The 22,065-nt window shown below is 41.8% G+C and overlaps 1 protein-coding gene across 1 annotated transcript in view; it reads right to left on the bottom strand.

Moving 5' to 3' along the window:
* Positions 1-254: 254 nt before the first annotated feature.
* LOC138580499 (protein spire homolog 1-like) overlaps positions 255-22,065 on the bottom strand; it is a 1,163,133-nt gene continuing 1,141,322 nt past the window's right edge. Inside the window, exon 16 of the mRNA XM_069651091.1 lies at positions 255-685. Within this exon, the coding sequence (XP_069507192.1) occupies positions 493-685 (193 nt within the window). The 3' untranslated portion in view covers positions 255-492. The remainder of the gene's footprint in view (positions 686-22,065) is intronic.

Here is a 22,065-nt window from a genome sequence, read left to right on the forward strand (position 1 = left end):
TAGAATCTGTTGCATTCAAGGACCACTTAAACGCAACAGAGTGAGGCCAAAATAAAGGTGAGCAACACGTGGTTGTGATTGTTTTCTTTTTCATAAAAAACAACAATTTAAAATAAGTTAAAAATGGCACATTATAAAAAATAGATTTGTCATTTCAACTGGCAATATATTACAGAATTCAGAACTTACACATACACAAAAATAGATAACAAAAATATAAGCAATTAATCAAATAAATATTAGATACAAAAATAATTTAAGATTATATAATTAATTTTGCAAATTAATTTGTGATTCACCATGTTCACAATACACGGTTCTCTGTCCGGTTAACCTTTGTGCATGGTAAACCCGTTGGTAAATTAGTTTTTTCGCCAAACGTAGTTGAAGCATTCAGCCGTCAACAATGGTGATCGGCTTGTTCTGGGTTAAAGATCCACCTTTGTCGCTTTCAGTCTCTCCTTCGAGCAGAGGCACGTGTTCATATGGAGACTAAAAAGACTCCAAAACGGTGCGTGACCTACGCCAATCTCTCGCAGCTCTACACCGCTGGTTGGCATCGATGACATCCAAAAGGTACTGTTTGCATTTGGTACACAGATCCATTGAAAACCAGTCCCTCATGGCCTTCTTGTGAAACAAAACCTCCTCCCCATTTTCGTGTGGTTCAAATACAACGGGAACTCTGCAAATGACAAAAACAAAAATACAGTTACACTCCCTACTGTCGCAACCAATCCTAACTCATTGACAATACCGATTTTCATTTCGAGTTCATTGTAGATATTTCACAAAGGGTGGCAAGAATAAACAAAACTTTACAGGTGGTGAAATATGTTCAGGAACAAGTACCAGAGGCATCAAGCCTTTACTTGTTTGTAGAGAATGTTGTGGGTGCTTCTTAACAGCAGCCACCTTGATTATATTGCAATGCTGGTCATTGGTTATTTTGCATTGAAATTTCATATTAAGCCTGCAAGTACCAGAAACCGTAAGGAAAAATTACACAGGTGAACCATGTCATTAAATACTACTATATTGACCAATACCAGAGATACAGCAACAATTTAAGCGTATCTATAATCTGGCGACACATCACGTGACCACCTTCAGTGAGCCCTGTTTTTTAGAGCCACATTACTGAATTCTAAGACCTGTAGTTTGGCTAATCCCATTAGACCAGGGGTCTCCAACCTTTAGGCAATAGCTACTTGTAGTTAATGGCCAATAGGCGGGAGCTACTGCAAGAGCTACTGGGGTGGTGATGTCCATGAATATAAGAATTTGTACAAAGATTGTTTTGGGAGGTTAATTTGCTTGTTATATATAAAAGGAATAACATATGCATTTACCATGATATGAAGAACTTAAAAATAATGAAATAAAGATGCTTTTCATTAGTAGCTGTCTCCTAAAAACTGTCAAGCATATCGCAATGTAGGAAACCAACAGGGACATTCAAAGTGAAGGCTAACTCTGCATGCTATCCACACGTGCAGTAATCTGGTATGCAGCTTGAAACCACAACAGCACTCAGATGCTGTGAGATGGGATGAAAGTTTTGATTTCAGAAAGTTCGTCTGAAAAAGGCAGCTTCAGATAAATAGGCAATCACGTTGGGTGATAGTGCAGACAACCTCCTTGCCATAGTGCTTGCACCCAACTGCACACCTGGCCTGGCAGAAAGAAATTCAGGGCAGTTTTTAAAATCTCTCACAGCAGACTTGGCCACGGAGTCACTGTGCGCTACACAATTGAACCATCTGTAACAAATAATTAGCAACTTTGAAGGGTGCTTCTCTAACAGCATTTGCATTGCAGCACATTGTTTACTTACTTTTTAGGATCGCAGTGTTCCTTGGGAACATTATTTTCATAATTTGGGTCTATTATTGCAAAAGGTTGCTAAACTTTACTCTTTTTACCCACTCAAACTTGTACACTTAAATATGCACATTTTCTTTTTACAATGGAAGAAATGAAATTTCCTTCCCACTCTTGCCTTGTGCAGCATAGTGCATCTGCTTCTAGGATTTCAACACAAGTGATTTATTTCTTTCAGGGCGCTATGTGCAAAAACAATCTGAGTATTTCAATCAATGTGTTGTACGGTTTTAAAAAAATTCTGCATATCACACATTCTGGTTTATCAAAAAATTAAATCCACCGACAGTTTAGCATATGCTCAATTCATGCAAATTGCTCACATGCCAGGTCACAGAATTCAGCCATGGAAACGTAAGCCAAATCCTACTTTGCTGACTACCCTTAATGTGATGTCAAAATAATTGGCAAGATAGAAAAAATTAATGAATGGTAGTGACTCTGAAGTGTCTATGCAGTTTCAAACGCCTCACTTCACCACTAAGGAAGTGTATCCAACTGCGACAATTAATGCAGTTATTGCATCAGTAGATGCACGGTGCTCCCTCTGCTCCAACATGGTAAAACAACAAGACCTTAAGAGTATTCTAGCGTGTGTGGTGGATATTCTTGAAAACAGCAATTTGGCAAATGTCGGCGACTCTTGCCACAGGGTGGATCGACCCTGAAGGGGAATCGACTACGACGCAGCAACCAGATTCTCATTCTGTTGAAAGGACTTTGATAATGCTCAAGTTTCCTATAGTGAAATGCAAATAAGCTATGCTGCAGGTGATGAAGTTGCGGAAAACCCGAGTAACATGGGGAATGTCCTTCTGGTGAGTGCTACCACTAACTCCAGGAAAGCAAGTCGCATGCAGGAAAAACCAGCGATGCTGGCAGCAAACGAAAACCATTCCGCGCTACGAAATATGGGCTTTCAATTGATGATCTGCTATAAAAACATGAATGTACCCGTTTGTCATGAACAGCCTCCAGTGCAAGTGGCCACCAAGCTGCCGTAATGCCCGGAGGCAATGTAACAAAGGAATAGTTTAATGGTGACGTACATTGTCCCCCAACAACATAACAAGGTGTAAACAAAGGAAGTTGCTAGTTGGGTCCCTTCTACTTTTGGCTGTAACAGTTCTGAAGGCACATTAAGCTGGCAGATTGTAGATGGCTTCCTTGGAATACATGTTACAATCTTTTTTTTTAAAACCCATTGGGTGCTACAATTATTCTTGAAAGTGACATTTTCCTATTTCAGAAGACGTGGCTGACTGAGAATTTCAATACAGATGGCTATAATGAGATGTGTCGCCATGCCAGCCCCAATGCAAGAGGTTGTCCCTCTGGGGGTCTGGCTATAGGTGCTAGAGCTCACATTAAATAAATATCTTTTGAGATTGGTTCTAGATCTCCTTACATTCCATCGGTATGTGTGGTGTATACCAGGGCCAAAACCATACAAGAAAAGATAGATGTTTAGCTACCAATTGATATGATAAGTTTCCTGGAGGAAATGTGTTAACAGCTGGAGATTACAAAGCTCACATATCCTTCGGCACACTGAAGCATACCTTTGAAGATGACATTGAAGATGATTTTTTTGACATAATCCCTATGGAGAGTAGGAACGATCAGGGGTGGGGGAGATTCTTAAATTCCTCAGACCTAGTCTGTCTGAATAGGAAGTCCTTAAAGGGAAAGCCGATTGGGCACACTTGGTCTAACGGTAAATATTCATCCAACATAGATGTTTTTTTAGACCACAGTATGTGCATGCACTGTAGTCCGCTGATTAACAAATCAGAAGTCAACAATTACTTTCCCATCACATGGTCGCAATCCCTACACGGGATTCAGGGATTCAATTTGCAGGGTTAACCTGCAAGGGCAACTGCATATTATGGTCTGAATGTAATATTGGGAAAGTAAACACCTATATGCTCTGACCCCTTGGCACCTGAAAATTGGTTGAAAGAAAATAACTGGGATCTGAGAAACCTTTTGACACTCTTAGAGCATGGTCTTCATTTGAGTCACACCAGAGCCAACTCCAAGTGCCATAATGTGGGCATGTTTGACATAACTATACAGAACAGGAAGAGGCAGTACCACAACGGCAAAGCAAACATCGAGAAGGATTGTGGTCTATCTGCAATAGAGAAAACTACATTTTTAACAGCTCAAGCCAGTATGAGAATTGGTTAAGATGTCATCGGCACTCCAAGAATAGTAGCAACTGGAAGTTTCCATTTATGCTCTTTAAAGCAAACAATAGCAGGACATTTTAGGCATATTATAGGCACCACATGACTAATCATAAAACCTTAGAAATGAATGCTATTATACATGGTGTGTGCATTTGACCTCCCTATATCTAGACAATAGTTTGTAGCATGTTAATCTGTCGACATGGATGTCTGATTCAGGGTCAATGCTTACCTGGGACATAGATGTGCTTGAAGTAATACACAAATTGAAGTTATCAAGAGCACCAGGGTCGGATGGAGTGCCGTATGTGGTTTTTAAGGCAAGTCCAGACTTCTGAGCTCTTATTCTCACCCAGGTCTTCCAACAAGTAGTAGCAAGTGGCAAAATTCCAGCTAGTTGGAAAGATTCCATCCTGGTACTGGTCTATAAGAAAGGAGATAGGATGGACCCATACAACTATAGATTACTTGCTGTGCTGGAATCCAGCTCAACAATATTTGCCTCACTGCTACTAAAGAAGAGGACACTTTGGGTTGACAGAAAAGGCTTGCTTAGTAAGTGCCAACCTGGCATTAGAAAAATGCAAAATACCACCTGGATAATATGCGTTTTGCACCATTTAATGGCAGAGTTTTTTTAAAATGTCCTGATAAGAAATTGAACCTCGGTCTCTCGCCTGCTACTGTGGCATAAACTCAAATGTTGGGGCTTGGACCCCTTCTTACTGCATCTTATACAGCTACCATACAGCTACTATACAGTGACACTACGGTCACTGTTCATCTAAGTCAGGAGGGAATTCCTTCTAGTATGTTTCAGACTTGGGTGAGCCAATGGGTGCAGTACGTAATTTTACTCATCTTGGCAATGAAAGCATAACATGGATGTCATATGCGGACATTACCCTACAAAGACTGCACCCCAATCAGTCTCCACCGCTCAATCAATGCCCTCTATGTATATGCCACAGCTAATCATTTAGCCATCAATGAAACTAAACCTAAGATATTAATATTAGACAATAGAACAACAAGCAAAAGTAAATTTGTCTGGCAGTTAGCTGAGAACTCACTAGAAGTCATAAACAGATATATATACTTGGGTTTTCCAACTTAATCTCTTCCAGCAATACCCTTCTATGAAGATCACATTTTTGTTAATATCTGGTAAAAATTGAAGGCTACTAAAAGATTCATAGCCCATAAAGGTGGTGGTAATGTTAACTATAGATCATACCAGTATTCTTCCTGGTGTGCTCTATAGGTTTGTGGTCTTACCGGTTAGATGTGTGTTCTGGCTTGAATGCCGCGAGGAGAAAATACTCCAGTCTATCCTTGGAGTACCCAAATGCCTGTTGAGGGATTAAGGTGTGAGATGGGTAATCAAACGTAAACTCTTTGCCCAATTGAAAACTCCTGGACTTGGTAAAACTCTATTAGGATTATTAGCTCTCAGCCGGAGGTGCACTTCCTTACATCTCCTACTCGATTGAACAAATGTTGGTTCTGCCCAATGCGAATGACATGCTGAAAAAGAGAACGTATGATTGGGAAAAAGATGAAAATGCATCTAAGCTATAGAGAAAAACATAATATAGCGAATATGGTTGGTAGGGTTTCCAGGGTGGAATCCCTCAATCCTATTTGACCAAATTGAGTGTAACAACGATTGTAATGTGTTATAGTACACTATTGGTAATGAATGTATTTTATGTTTAAGAATTAACTTGTTCTTTTATGTGCCGAAGGTCATGATTAGCCAAGTGCACAAGAAATACAAAAGGACAACTAAAAGAAGAGAAGCCCTGCCTTTCACAGTGCATGCAGCTTTTGACTGTTTTCTTTGCAGAAAAAGAGGCGAGGGAAGGGGTAGGAGAAGAGGCCCAGGGTATTGTGGGATATGTTGACCCACTCCAATGTGCCTCACTACATCACTTTATTAAAATGGTGAAAGAAATAGCCCAAAATGACCGCGCTGACTCCTGTGCGTGCCAAAATCTTTAAAAGTGTGTTTGTGTCACAACCAGAAAAAAGGCTGCACACCCTGCCACACACAGTTCAGGTGGGGTGAAAACAGAGTCCTCACTGCAGGCGCATGCCAGTGGGCTCTGCCACAGTAAACATGTGGCAAAGTGAATGAAACAGCATAATTGTGCTGAAAACCCGAAAATGACTTTTAAAATGAAATTTTCCTAATCTTAAAAAGTGCTGTTTACTGGAATTAGAAATTGGGTGTGGGCTTTGTGGTAATTACGGTTTGAGACTTGAGTTTTTGTATATATTGGCACTCAATATCACCTTGATATGATGCAAGGTGTAATGTTATGTATTTGTTATGGTTTATGTGTACTTGTCTTTGTTATATGTTGTCTTGTGGCTCCTGTACAACTCATGCTAGCTGCAACCCCTGGTTTAAGGAGTGGATTATGGACTGAGTGGTTACCTGCATTCCGGGTGTGACTGTCACTGGATGAATTGAGGGTATGCTCGTGGAATGTGAAAGGTCTTAACATTCTTAGGAAGAGGAAGGAGGTTCTGAGCAGGCTAAGGAGGGAAAAGATAGAGGTCGCCCTTTTTCAAGAAACTCATTTACTAGATGATTCAAAACATCTTCTTAAGAAAACATGGTATACTAAGATCATCTTGAACTGTTATGGTACCAAATCGAGGGCTGTAGGTGTATTATTACGCAAAGGGCTACTTTTGCAGATGGAAAAAGTAGTGATGACTAGGATAGGAGGATAGTTTTAATTGATGTTAAATAAGAGGAGAAACTGATTACAATAAGTTCTGTTTATGGACCATGTGCTGGTAGTGGCACTTTGTATAGGAAACTGTTGTCACTATTGCGGGAAATTAATGGGGAACACAACATTTTAGGGGGTGACTTTAATTGTGTGATTGATGGAAAAATGGACCGTTCAGCGCAGTGCAGATATACTGCTATGAACGCCAGTTGGGCATTTAGTGAGTTTTTAGATAGCTTAGATTTAGTGGATGCTTGGAGGTTTTATCACCCAAAGGAGAAGGAGTTCACCTTTTATTCGCAGGTTCATGACTCCCACTCGAGGATGGATTACTTCTTGGTTTCTGATAGGTTGGCCGACAAGATCCATGGTGTGACCATTAAGGAAAGGGGAATATCTGATCATTCACGGATGACTATGCAGATGGAGATTGAAAACTAATGTTTTACAAGATCAGGGAGTGATTGATTCTCTGGAGGGATTCACGAAAGATTTCTTTGAAAATAATGTAGGTTCTGCTTCTGAGGTTATGGTATGGGACTGTTATAGGGTGGCTATAAGGGGGGGGACTAATGAATATTACATCCCGTGTAAGGAGAAAAGGTATGGTTGACCTTAAGAAGTTAGATGAGTTGGATGCGGCTCAGAAAAAATATGCATTATCAAAAAAGAATGGGGACAAGATAGTGGGTGGAAGACAGAGACAGACTTAAATGGGAAATGGATATTCAACATGAAAAAGGTGTGTTTTTTATGAGGCAAACGTTTTGGGAACAGGGGGATAAGAATGGTAAGCTGTTGGCAAATAGATTGCGTGGCCTTACAGAAAGTTCCTTTGTCCAATGATTGGAAGGTGATAACGGTGAATATAAGACCAGAAAGGGTGAAATATGTGAATGCTTTAGAGGGTTCTATAATTCTTTATACCAGGAAGAACAATTTCCATCATTGGATGCCATGAATTCCTTTTTTGATAAAATTACTCTGCCAAAGTTCAATGAGGATCATTCAGGAATGATGGATAGTCCCGTCACGAAAGAGGAATTGTTGGTAGCAATGAAACCACTCAAAGGTAAATCACCAGGCCTGGATGGCCTCCCTGTTGAATTTTACCAGGCTTTGAGTGGGGTGTTGGTGTCATTCTTGTGCACTTTGTATAATGGTTTTATGAGAAATGGAGCGATTTGTCCACAATGAGAAAGGCATGTGTTGTGGTCCTTCCGAAACCAGGGAAAGATTGTAAAAAGTGTGAAAATTACAGGCCGGTTTCGCTCTTGAATGTAGACCTAAAGGTTTTTACAAGAATATTGACTTACAGACTGGATGCATGTGTTGGTAAACTGATTGGTAGCTCTCAGGTTGGATTTATGAGGGGTAGATATGGATATGACCACATTAGAATGTTGACTGATATAATGGGACTTGCCAAGGAGAGAATCCGAGATACTTTGTTGATTTTTATGGATGTGGAAAAGGCCTTAGATAGAGTAATTGGTCTTTTTTATATCATACCCTTAGAAGAATGGGTTTTGGAGACACTTTCATAAACACCATTAGGTCATTAAACTCTGACATTAATGAAAAGGTTTGGGTAAATGGAGTGATGTCTTCTTCATTTTTACTATCTAGGGGGACCGGACAGGGATGCCCATCGTCGCCATACTTGTTTAATTTGGCATTGGAGCCACTCATTGTATACCTAAAACAAGAACAGTGTCTCCATGGCCTTCAATTTGATAATGGTGAGGTGAAGGTTTTGTGTTATGCTGATGACATGACTATTGCTTTGTCTAATCCAGCAGAGAGCTGCAAACGACTTAAATATATGTTTGATGAGGTGGGTTAGTTATCGGGCCACAAGATAAATTGGGGAAAAACAGTGGTTTTCCCTCTGGATGTTAGTCTACCACAAAATGTTTTTGGTTCCTGGGATTGTCGCTGGGAAGTGGGTGCAATGAAATATTTGTGTGTTTACATAATTCGTGATTTGAGAAGACTGGCTGAATTCAATATATCGAAAGTATTGGAGACTGTTAAAAGGGACATATTAAAATGGGGCCAGCTGAAGATGGGATTATGGGCTAAAGTGAACGCTATTAAAATGGTACTTTTGCCAAAGATACTTTACATCATACAGTCAATTCCTTTGAAATTACGAAAAAGGTGATCTCCTCTATTGATAAGGTTTCCAGGGATTCCTTTGGGGGGAAGGTAGTAGACCAAAAGTGCCCAGATACATTTTTTGTGCGTCCTGTGAAGGAGGGAGGATTTGGATATCTGAACCTGAGGAATTACTGCACTGGTTTTGTCTTGAAAAAATCAACTTCTTATTTCTCCAAAATCACTAATTATGTTCCAAATTGGCATATTATTGAGCATACTCAATTTTCACCATATGCACTGAGCGAGGTATACTCCATGTCTAGAATGCCGAATTTGAAGGTGAAATTGCCTACTACATGCGCTCCCAGAGAGGCATTACAAAGTTTTATGAAAAGCAACGGGAACAATATCTGGATGCATTATGACGCGTCTTTGTGGCATAATGTGGGGTTGCAAAGGATGAATACATCTTTATGCTGGAAAAGTTGGATCAGTAAGGACTTACTGATTCGGATACTTAAGATTCGGGATGTGTGGCAGAATGGTCGTATGATTCCGTTTGACCAGTTCAGAGTAACCTATGGGATTGGGGGTAGAGAGCGGGAACGTTATAGGACTTTAAAAACCCTTTTGATTGAAAGAACGGGGATGTTGGAGGACGCAATGACTGAAAGACCACCCATGTGGGAGATTGTTCGCTCTGCCCCGTATACTGTATCCACGTATACTAATTTGATGCCGATGGATAGGTCAGAAGTGGAGGCCTGGGACAAGCTTCGCCAGGCTTGGATGGAGGATCTTGACATAGTTATCCCTGTGAAGGAGTGGGAATATCTGATTCACTTGGGGGTACGGGCGAAAATGGATCTGGGACTATGATACATTCGACAGAGGATTCTTTACAGGTTATATTGGACACAACTTAGGATGGCGAGATTGGGTCTTTTGGAAACTGATTCTTGTTGGGGATGTGGCTGTGGTACTTTGTTGCATATGATGTGGGTATGCTCAAGAGTGTATGACGTTTGGTCTGATCTATTAGATGGATTGGACATTGGGGTGGGAGAGCAACTTCCACGTACTTTCTCTTTGACAATTTTGTTATCAAACAGAGGAAGGGGGGGGTAGGACTATGGAACAAACAGACTGGATCAATAGAGTTTTGGTAGTAGAAGCAAAAAAAATATTACGTGTCTGGAAGTCGAGAAAGAAACCAAAAGTGGAAGAATGGTTATAGGATGTACAAACCCTGTCACACTATGAAAAAGTCATGTTTTTGAAACAGGGTAGGGAGGGTTCTTATTCCTGACTTTGGGGGTCTTTTGATGAATTGTACAGTTGAAAGTCCAATACCACTTATATTAGTCTGGTTACATCATTTTGGGGGTTGGTTTAATGGTTATTTGGAGTTGTCTGTTGTGCACGTTGATGTTGTCTTGTTTGTGAAGCGTCAAAAGTTGATAAACAGGTTGTAAATTGGTACTTTGTGATTGCTAATAATTTCTTTGTGTTAATGAAGTTGGGTATAGTACTGTATATCTCTTGAAAATGTTATGATTTTTGCAATCTGGTTGCATTGTTAAGATTGTAAGATATCTTTGCTTTTCTGTCTTTTGTGTGTTGCTCAAAACAACAAATAAAGTGGTTACATTTTTTTTTTTTAAAGTGTTGTTTTGGTGCCAAATCCATTCTTTTCTCATAAACCATGATGATAAAAAAGGCCTTGCAATGGTCAGGATCATCCATTGTGGCTCAGAGGAACCAGGCCTCATTTGAATGACAATTCCAGGAAAAAGTATCCTTGTAAGAGTAAACCTGAGGTTTTGTTTTCATTTCCACAGGAAACGTGGCTAAAACTTTGCAACAAGTATCAAGAATCAGCTGTCCACAGTAAGACTCTAAACAAAGGCATGATACATGTATCCATGCTGCAAACCATTCCAACACTCAAGGGAAGGACTAGAGCTGACTAAAATGGGTATTTGCTGCAGAGGAAAACCGAATTTAAAAGAAATAAGTTAAATGTGCTTTTTCCTGAATGAAGAGCAAAATCGCCTATTTTAAAAGTATATTATTGTGGAAAAGCTTGATTATTCAAGAATGTAAAAAGGATGTGCTACTGTTAGAAATACACATATAAACTGTTTAATTCAATATGTTTAAAGTGAAGATTTAAAAGAGTATATCAAAGCAAAAACCCTGGCTGAATGGCAAACTATGTCAAAGAAAAAAAGAACTGCTATCCCAGAGTGCCAGCCCTGAGAAAGGTTGACATCTCAAACCTGTGGAGCAGGAAATGCTAATTGCGAGCATGGGGGCTTTGAGTCCCAAAACAATAGGGGGTTTCCCTGTGCATCAAACATTCTTCTTTGCCTAAGGCTGAGACAATAGCAGGCTAAGATTCTCACCTGTCAAGTGTGAAAGGCATGACGCTTCACTCTCGAGAGGGGCCCCTCATTCTACTTCAAAGGAATTCGACAGCTGCTGCCAGTAGAAAAAAAAACCTGCTAAGGATTTGGTGTTTAAATACCTATTTGTAATTGAGCTTTAAAGACACTTAACTTTGCCACAAGAATGAGGAGAACTCTGAAAGTTGGTAGTTGTAACTAATTTTATGCTCTTTCTTTGAAGACGTGATTGAACCCTGTACTGCATAAGGAACTTAAGGTGTGAAGAATAACCGTCTGTGGGTAAGTATTGAATTTGCGCACATGACATGTTGTATACATATCCCAGGGGTAAACGCACATCTATGTACAAAATTGGGAAATTTTAGGCCAAATCTTTCATGGTTAAAATTGCCAAAATGTCAGAAAGCCTAAACCAGGTCGCACAGACTGGGGATTTGGATAGAAATGTGACCCATTACATATGTAACCCGTGCATCTGATTTTCTCAGAGGTCATCACTGTATAAATATGCATTGGTGGGAAAATTAGATTTTGGTTCTAGGAGCTGGGGGCAGGTTTCAAGACATTGTAAAGTTACACCATAAAACAGGACACCCTTTTCTGTTATCAAACCAGCAAGGAGGAAACTATGCTCTTGCCCAATCATAGCAACACGGGTGTGGGTTGTAAACCTGCCCCCGTCATATAATTTAGTGATGTTATTTGGCATGATAAATAAGGGAACCTCACAGCACACAAGAGACCGATTCCTTACTTCATCCTGATTTTCTGCGTGGCTCCCTGTCCCTGAATTCTCCATCTTTGTTCCTGATTCCCGATGTCATTACAAAGCTAAGGCCTCAGCATTGCTGAACTCCTTTTTCAGCTAGTCCTCAAAATTCTGAAATAAATCCCAAAACCCAAGGGAACCATCTGACCCAGCTGGCTTGCTACTACTAAAGGCTTGCCTGCAGCAAAATCGCCATAACACTGATCTCCATTCTCCAGTAACCAGCGCAGTCCCCCGAGGTGCCAGTCCAAGTGACCAGACCAGCCCAGCTGACCCTGTTCTGCCCTATGTGCCCGGCTGTCCTTGGTTAGACCGATTCGTGTGATGACCAGAACCCTTGACGGTCTAAAATCTTAAATTAAAGTGGATTGCAAGAATAGGAAGCATAGAAGAATCATAGCATACCTTGTTTTGTTCCATCCCAATCTCTAAACCATCCAATCCTTACCTTAATAACTTATCACATTGTCAGAATCCTTATTGCCATCCTGTCTTTGATCCATCTTGCTAAGCACCATTTCTCTAGTCATTTTCAACTTGTGTAATAAATTATCCATCCTACTTCGAGTGATCAGACTGGTTCCGCCAGGAGAGGACACTGGGGATTTGGTGTTGAAGTCATGAATCAACTCCAGAGCTTACTTTGTCCCTCCTTGGTATTCTAGCCAGAATGCTCTAGTCAGAGTAACACTATAGTAAATATTTTCTAGTCCAAACTGAATTCTTTTTTAAGTCAACCTTGCACATCTTCCTCAGTTTAATAGCCAGAGACTTTATTTCAACTTTGACTTATACATAAGACCTGTAGCTACACCCCAGCACAAAAACCGCACACCAAAACAGTGTATTTCACCCATTTTTCTTAAAAACTGTTTAGTGAATTTTAGCCGGGAATCCGCATTTCTACAAAGTTTTACATGTGTGATTTTCTATTTCAATTATTTCCAAACTTCCATTAAGATTCAAAGTGTTTACTGTTGCTCAAACTATAGCTTGATTGTTGGCATCTTGCTCCAACAGAAATTCATATTGATTTAATGATTTTTTGCACACTTGATTGTTTTGCTAAGCCATTTTGGAATGTCATTTTAAAAAGTGAAAGATTGCAAACCTGTTTTTCTCTCTTGTTTGGGAAGGGTATATTTAAATTCTGTTCACTGTTCTTTATTCCCGAACACCTGCTGCTTACTCACATCTGTTTAGAATTGCTTATTTGTGGGTTGAGGAATTTTGCAGGGGGAAATGCTAACCTAAGTGCTATCTTTCAAACAAGCAAAAAGTGTTCTTTTCTCAGTGTTTTAAATTGTGTGTTGCTAAAAGTGAATTTAACTGCCTTACATACCTTATTATCTGTTATTGTCACAACATAAGTGATTGCTTCTCCCTATTACAAAGCATATGTTTGATTTGAATTTTAAATAAATAAATATTACCTTCACCAACCAGCCTGATTCCTGGTCCATTGTGACTTGGGGTATTTTGAGAAGGGTTGTGATAGGAGTGGTATATCACTCAGAACATTGAACCTATAGACATCATAAAATAAGCATTTCATTGGTGCGCTGCATACTAGGCTGATACCAGAGTGTATCGCCTGATTGAAATACTTATCAGTATTCAGATTCCAAAATAGAGGCACATTGCTAATTTTGGTTTCTGATGCAAAGAGCTACTGGGAAACCTCAGGCGAGCTACCAGTGGCTTGCGGTCTAATGGTTGAAGACACTGGCATTAGAAGTATGTGTCAACAACTCCCAGCATGCATAGTATGGTCAGTTAAAGCACCTAGAATGGCTAAGGTGGTGCTCACATTCCACAAGTGGCATGGTAATTGCCCATTGTATTACAAGTTTTCCTTAATTCTGAAGTCCATGAAAGATTTCACTTTGTGAATGAAAAGTTTTCAGCTAATACAACAAATTCATCGATATCATACATTTGCTTTGATTTTAATTATTCTCAAAGATCCACTTAATTGAGCAGCTGTTGGTGATCAGATAAATATCTCTGGCGTTTTGACTTAATTATACAGATGAAGATTAGAAAGGAGAGGGAGGTGTCCAAGAACTGGAGGACTTTACGGAAAGGACACTACTGAAAGAAATCACAGCTCTTAAGGAATATTTCAAGTACTGCCAATCAATGCATTGTCATTTCATTAGCAGAACAAGTTACTTACCAACTACATGTTCCTCCAATGTATTCCACATCTTGGATATTACATGTCAAATATGTGGAATACGTTATAGGACACTATCCATTCGAAAGAACATGCCTGTGAGTACTACCCTTAGAGTAAAATATGTCAATGATTTCGATGGACTTAGACATTTAGAATTAAAATGATATTATCCAGTAAGAATCTTTTTCCATTCACATGTTTATTAGTTTAACAATGAACAAGTTACTTACCCATGGTAACGTTCTTTCGACTGGATGTTCCTCCCACGTATTCCTCATCTTTGATATTTCCTAATATCCAGCTTGCTGGCTCGGAAACAAACATTTCTGTAGAGGGCGCTGTGTGTCGATGACTGGTTGAGTCAATGTCCCTCGGAGGCCTCCGTCCTGATGTCGACGTCATCCAGGTATAAGTAGCACACGCAGCGCCCGTTGCTCAGTTCTGTTTTCAATAGCGAAGCACTGTCTTGAGTTAGACGGTTACTCCACTTGAGAGAGCGCAGACTGTAACCATAAGAGAAGTTTTACTGCGGGGTAGAATGGGGGGGGGGCAATAAAGAATATGTAGGAGGAACATCCAGTTGAAAGAACGTTACCATGGGTAAGGAACTTGTTCTTCGAAAGGATTGTGTCCTTCCACATATTCCTATATTCCTAATCTTTGATACACTCTCAAAACAGTTACATAATTTGGAGGAGGGAGTCAAATTCAAGTGATTAAGTATACACCAAGTGCCGTACTGCTTTTCCAAAAGCAGAAACTTGGCTAGTGGAGGAATCCAGACTGTAGTTTTTCGTAAAGGTGTGTGCTGACGATCATGTGGCAGCTGCACAAATATCCTTTATTGGAACTCCCCTCAGGCAAAGTAGATGAAGTTGCGACACCCCTGGTCGAATGAGCCCTTAGATGTTCTGGGAGGGGTCTTTACTGACCAGTCTAACATTCTGCAATTGTTAAAATAATCTAGAGATGGTTTGTTTTGGGATGGCTAGACCTAATTTGTGACCTGCATAGCCCACAAACTCATTATTCCTTCTCAGTTTGGCCAATCTGGTAATGTAAATACTCAGTGCATGCCTAGGGTCGAGTCTGTAAAGTCTTTCTTCCTCCTTCCCCGGATGTGGCAGAGAATAAAAGGATGGTAAAGTTATTTTCTGAGTGATGTGAAATTCGGAAACAACCTTGGGGAGAAAGGTAGGCTTCACCTTTAATACCACTCTGTTTTTATGAAAATCAGCGTGAGGAGGCTTGCAGGATAAAGACTGTAGCTCACTTATCCTTCGGGCTGATGTTATTGCTACTAAGAAAACTAAACTGTTTGCAAGTTAAGAAGTCGTAATGGGTAAGAATGAAGAGGCTCAAAAGGAGCACCCATTAGAAAGTTTAAAACCAAATTCAGATCTCACATGGGACTTGGGAATGAGTCGGAGGATAAACATTAGTTAATCCTTTTAAGAATTGGATTACCAGAGGAAGCTTAAAATAGGAGACTTCCTCTGCAGTGTGTTTGAGCCTGGATAGCACTGCTAGATATCCTTTGATTGTTCCAATCCGGAGCACCAGATTTGCCAAGTGTAAAAGAAAAGATACCATCAGTGTATTGCATGAGAAAGGGTAAACATTCTTATCTCTACACCAGCTGCAGAACTTCTTGCAATGGTAGCGGTATAAAGATTTGGTTGCTGGCCTTCTGGCTGAATGCAAAACCTCCATTACGTCATGCGGGAGGTCCCAATCCTTGTATCTCAGCCTCTCAAACCATGCGTGAAGGCTGAGAGTCCTGATATCCGGATGGAGAACCTGATATATATATATATATATATATATACATAATCTCTACAGAGAGAAAGAGAAAGAAAGAAAGAGAAAGAGGGAAAGAGAAAGATAGAGAGCGAAGGTCCCCTCTTTGTGGAAGACTAATCAGAGGGTAGATGGACATGTCCATAAGGTCTGGGTACCAAGACCTCTTGGCCCAATCTGAGGCAATTAGGATAATGGATTTCCTGAAGCTTCTCAATCTTCATATTACATGAGGAATGACTGGGACTGGAGGAAACGCGTAAAGAAGTGGAAATTCCCAGTCCACTACGAATGCGTCTCCTAGAACTTCTCTTGGGGGAAATTCCCTTGAGCAGTACATTTCGCACTTACGGTTGGCACCGGTCACAAACAGATCCACTTGAGGGGGTTCCCCAAAGGGTGAAGATCTCTTGGACTTCCTGAGCTAGTTCCCACTCGTGGGATACTGAGCTCTGCCTGCTCAGAGCATCTGCCGTTGTGTTCCTCTCTCCGGGTAGGTGAACTGCCAATAGAGAGATTCCTTCTTGTAATGCCCAGAACCAGAGCTGCATTGCTTCTCTGCACCGTGTTGGTGCCCATGCACCTCCTCTTTTGTTGAGGTAGTACATGGCCACTGTGTTGTCTGTCATTAGGCGTTCTTTCCCCGTACAGATGTCACAAAGGCCTTCAGCGCTAGTCTGATTGCCCATAGCTCTAAAAAGTTGATATGTACTTTGGACTCCGAAGGAGACCAACGACTGCTGATGGTCAAATTGTTGGCATGGGCTCCCCACCCCGTGAGTGAGGCACAGTCACTACTGTTATCTCCGACCATGGTTGCCAAAATGGTTCTCCTTTCACAATGTTTTCCCAACAGATCTCCTACATATCCCAGACAGAGTCTCACTGGATCTTCAGTGGTGGGCCCGACATCCTTCCTGAGAATTGTGACCACTGGGTCGAGAGTCCATTGGAGAGCTCTCATTCTCAGGCGAGCCTCTGGCACCAGAAAAATGCAGGATGCCATGAGACTGAGCAACCTCAGAAAATCGAAGGCCGGAAGATGTTTGGAATTCTGGAATTTTCTCACCATCTGCAGAATGTCTTGAGTCCTCACCTCTGGTGGCGAGGCTTTTCCCAGGGATGCATCCAGGATTGCTCCGATAAACTGGAGTCTTTCTGAAGGTATCATTTGGGACTTCTTGAAGTTGAGGGAGAAGCCCAGCCTGGGGAGGGAGTGGCAAGTATAGCTGAGATGATCCAGGGCTTGTTCTGGGGAACTAGCCCTGAACAGCCATTTATCCAGGTAGGGGTAGACGTGAATCCCCCCTCTCCTGAGACTCACTGCTACTACCGCCTCTTGGTGAAAACCCTTGGGGCGGAGGTTAGCCCAAATGGCAGAACCCGAAACTGATGGTGAGAGTTGACAATGCCGAACCTCAGATACTGCCTGTGCTTGTGATGGATTGGCACATGAGTGTAGGCATCCTGGAGGTCAATGATCCCATCCAATCCTGAATCTAGAGGGCCTGAACGATCTGAGAAAGGGTTACCATCTTGAACTTGGCCTTCCTGAGGAACTTGTTCAAGTCTCTTAAGTCCAAGATGGGTCCCATTCCTCCATCCTTCTTTGGAATTAGAAAATAAGGGAGTACCAACCCTGGTTTCTCTCCTCTACAGGTACTGGTTCTATAGCTCCTTTCCTCAGCAGGGATTAAAATCTCCTGCATACGGAGCGGATCTGGAACCTTCAAAGAGTTGTTTCTCAGTGGATGACTGAGGTTTTTGTAGGAAAGGTAGGCAGTAATCTTAGGCAACTGTTTCCAATGCCCAAGCATCTGATGTAATAGCCTGCCATTCTATCAGATACTGTGACAACCTGCCTCCTACTGCCGTAGTAAGACCTCAGAGGTTTTGGAGCAGCTGACACAGAAGCCGAGGGTAAGGCAGCAAAGCTGTTATGGTCTTAGTACCTCTACCCTGTCCACCACAGGGGAAATCATCATTGACCTCTTTGAAATGGCTGTCCTCTGCTTCTTCTGAATGCGTAATAATAGCGAAAGGACCTAACCCTCCAAGGTGCACCTGTGGGGCAGTTTGTAGTTTGCCTTATTGCAGCTCTAAGAGAACTGGCCACCGCCTTGGAAGTTTGCAGCTTCTCCAAACTCTCATCAGCTTTATTCCCAAACAGATGTGTGTTAGTGTGATGCTGGAAATGCATCAGAGGGACAGGGCCTCTGTATCCTTGTCCTTTACTGCTTTTTATCACGTGTTCTGTCATGTTTTCCACGCAGAAGTTCATGTGGGACTCCTGGCGGTGCAGCTCTTTTGGTTTGGTGTACAGACCCATGGGATACCCTTATGGCACCCATAGCTAGGGGTACAACCCTGTGCCCCTAGTGTATGTTTTTGGGCACCTGTGTGTGGCCCACAGAGCAGGGTATGGGCTGGTGGCAGCTCTATGCTGAATTTGACAGGTGCTCTGAGTATCCTCCATTTTGGGATTCCCAGGCCCTGCCATTGGGATCAGTTGATTCCTGATAGGAAACAAGATGGCCCTGTGGCCTCTTGCTTTCTATTGCATGTTACCTTGTTTTCCCAAAGTCCTGGGAAGCCCTGACTCTGTCCCTTCCCCCTGACTGGCTGTTGGGTGGAAGTTCCATATATGGTAGTGTGGGGAAGTGCTGACCAGACTGGCTGGAGCCTTCCCAACGACCGTATGTTGTGGGTACGCCTGTGGGTGGGATCTGGGTGAATGGAGTGTGTGACGAATATGCATTCTATGTTGTGGGTGTCTAGTATCTGGTGTTTGACGCAATGACTAAGACAGCCCTGCCCGATACCGGTATGAATGCAGTGTGGAGTGTTGAATGGCTGGGTACTTGTCCCAATACACAACTTGTTGTGAGTGTCTGGAGAGAAGTGAATGGCCTGAATGCACTGTGTGCCTGATTGGCTGCCTGCCTGCATGAATGCCCTTCTGACCGATTGGTTGCCCGAGTGTGACCCAGCAGAATGAATGGGAGATCAACAGTATATCTGGGGACCTCTCACTGCTAGAATTTGTGTTCAGAAGCTGAAGAGTAACTGGAGTGAAACTGAAGCTTGACCCTGAAGCCCTGCTGGAAGAGAAGAATTGCTGTTGCTCTCCTTCACAATCTGAAAGCTGTTGTGTCTCCAAGAACTGACCCAGAGAGGACCTGGTAAGGCACCCTCTTCCCGAGCTACGAGGTACTATCGTGCACCAGCTGATCTTTGCCAAAGCTCCCTGGTAGAAAGACCTATGACAGGCTGCCAACCAGAGACGGGGACTGCTGCGAAATCCCAAAGAGAAGCATCCGGACTGTTGTCTGCCACTGTCGACGACCGCCATCGCCGGCTGGAGCCGCTGTGCTCCCGTTTGCCTAAGAACTTAATTTGAGCCAAGGACGCTCTCGTCTGCATCGCCGCCGGCTTTATCCCGCTGGAGAAGGCCCGACCGTCGACACGCCGAGGAGCATCCGCCGGTGGGTTTCCCGCCACCTAAAGACCACAGAGACGCCGACAACGTGACGCCCTTGCTGGGCCACAATTCTTCAACATCTCTTTGCGGTCCAGAACTCCCATCACCGAGGTGCCCCGCACGCCTCTTCCTTGCAGGACGCCAACGCTCAGTCGTCGACGAGCACCGCTAGCAACGAAGCTGCCACTTCACTGCCGTAGCTCACCCTGTTCTCCGTTGGACGTTCGACGACCTGTGACTCCTGCCTTAAAGGGAAGGCACTCAAGAAGGGCCGTCTATTCCCTGACGACGAACGCTACAATTCCAGGTACATTGGGGCTGTAGAACTATTGTAGACGGAAATAAGACTCGTAGAACAGTATATGGACTGGTCTTGTGATACATCGTTGCTTTACAGGTTGACCAGGTCGGGGGGGGGTCTCCACACAGAATTGTGCCTAGTTGTTAAAGGCCAGTATTCTGCCAATTGTTCCACCATCTTGCTTTCCTTCCCCTCTCTACTGCTGGTTTCCTCTATTGATCTGTGTGACATTTTGACAGTATAGTTGATGCACTTTAATGAGATCTGATAATTGTGGTACCACTTTAGAACTGAAAACAACAGTCAGTGTAGCCTGCCAATCAGCGCTCCCTCAAAATCAGTCATGTAGTAACACTTGACAATTTATCTATTGCTTAAGTAGTTAGACCATTGCATAATAAGTAAACAGTGATAGGACAAATATTTAGTCACAAGAGTAAACACTCCATGTCTATCAGAAAATATGTTTAATAAACAAAATGGACACTGCACGCCAACACGTGTTTCAGCCCTCTCCACTATTATTATGGACTGTCCACTCGTCCGATCAGTTGCAACTACCTAGCCATACAAATAACCAGTTCTCTAAATGGGTTTTTATGGTTAGGAATTTGGAAATCTAATAATGAATGTATGTACAATATTAAATTATTTCTAACTTGCCAATTTAATTTTCTCTCCTTTCTCCCCTGACCCTTTATCCTTGACAACCCCTTTTTCTCTCTCTCTCCTCGCTGACATTGGATTTATACTTATATTGCATACGTTTCTTTTGGATTATGTTTGTTTCAAACTGTGATGGACCAATTTCGTCCTTGCAAAAAATTGTTTATTGCAAAATGGCAATAATTTGTTTACCCATTATTTCTATGCAAATGGGCATGGTTTTTTTATGCTCTTTATTAGAACACTGATCATTGTAACTACAAATACGCCCTGAGGACGGCCCGGAGAGGGCTGAAACACGTGTTGGCGCGCAGTGTCCATTTTGTTTATTAAACATATTTTCTGATAGACATGGAGTGTTTACTCTTGTGACTAAATATTTGTCCTATCACTGTTTACTTATTATGCAATGGTCTAACTACTTAAGCAATAGATAAATTGTCAAGTGTTACTACATGACTGATTTTGAGGGAGCGCTGATTGGCAGGCTACACTGACTTTGTTGTTTTCATTTGTATACGAAGGGGTACCGAGAACTTACCCTTCTAAGCACTGCCACTGCTGCAAACCTCTCAAACACTTAATCAATAAGGGTGCGCGCACCTACCCACATTGGGGACTTTTTCTCGGAATCTATTTATTACGACCACTTTAGAACTGTATATATTTACCATTATTGATTTTCTGAGCACAAAGTAAGTTATTGTGATAGTGTACATAACCTTGAATATTAATGATATAAAGACTGTTTTAACTAATACAGTGTGTGGACATTGCTTTGTGGGGGCTTGGGGACTACACTGTACTTAAGAACCAGCCCGCATCACCTTCATGTGAAGCCAGGCCTTGATTGCTCGTCCATTGCTACCACAATAGAGAATCTTGGCTGGGTTCCTCTGTGCCTCTCCTCTACCCTATAGAGAGCGGAAGTACAGACTCCCCTCTCCTGTCGTTACAGTTAGGCAGAATCACATGCAGTACCCTTTGGGAACACTACATGCAATTAAGACTACAAGTGTCAGTACAAATCTGTACTACACAGTTATGTGGTAGCAGTGGCTGAGCAGCCAGACTTATCTCAAGAGTTGAGTGAGCAGTAGAACAAGTTACACATAGGACCAACAAATACAGTGATTCAAACAAACACTTTACTCAAGGTTTCTTGGTAAAAAAATATACATTTATTTACACAGTCAGTTTGAAAACATTCACTAGCAAGATCAGCTCAATATCACACACTAATATACTACAAATACACAACCATTAAGTTACTGAACAAGTCCAGCTTCCCTGGAGTGGGAGAAAAATGGCACTTCAGATACTTTAAAAAGGGGTAAAAAGACAAGGTTGTAAGAATAGACAGCCCAAATACTTTCAAAGGCAGGGCAAAGGGTTTCAGTAAACTACAACCAGCAATTCAGTTCATAGGCCTGGGCCAAAGTCATTGTTCAGAGCCTTTGTATAGGATAGCACAGTTCTGGTAGTAAACGGTTAAGTCTTTGCCACGTATTTCAGAAGAATTT

This window comes from Ambystoma mexicanum, chromosome 3p (genome assembly GCF_040938575.1).
Source record: "Ambystoma mexicanum isolate Mex_15411 chromosome 3p, UKY_AmexF1_1, whole genome shotgun sequence".
Classification (NCBI taxonomy): domain Eukaryota; kingdom Metazoa; phylum Chordata; class Amphibia; order Caudata; family Ambystomatidae; genus Ambystoma; species Ambystoma mexicanum.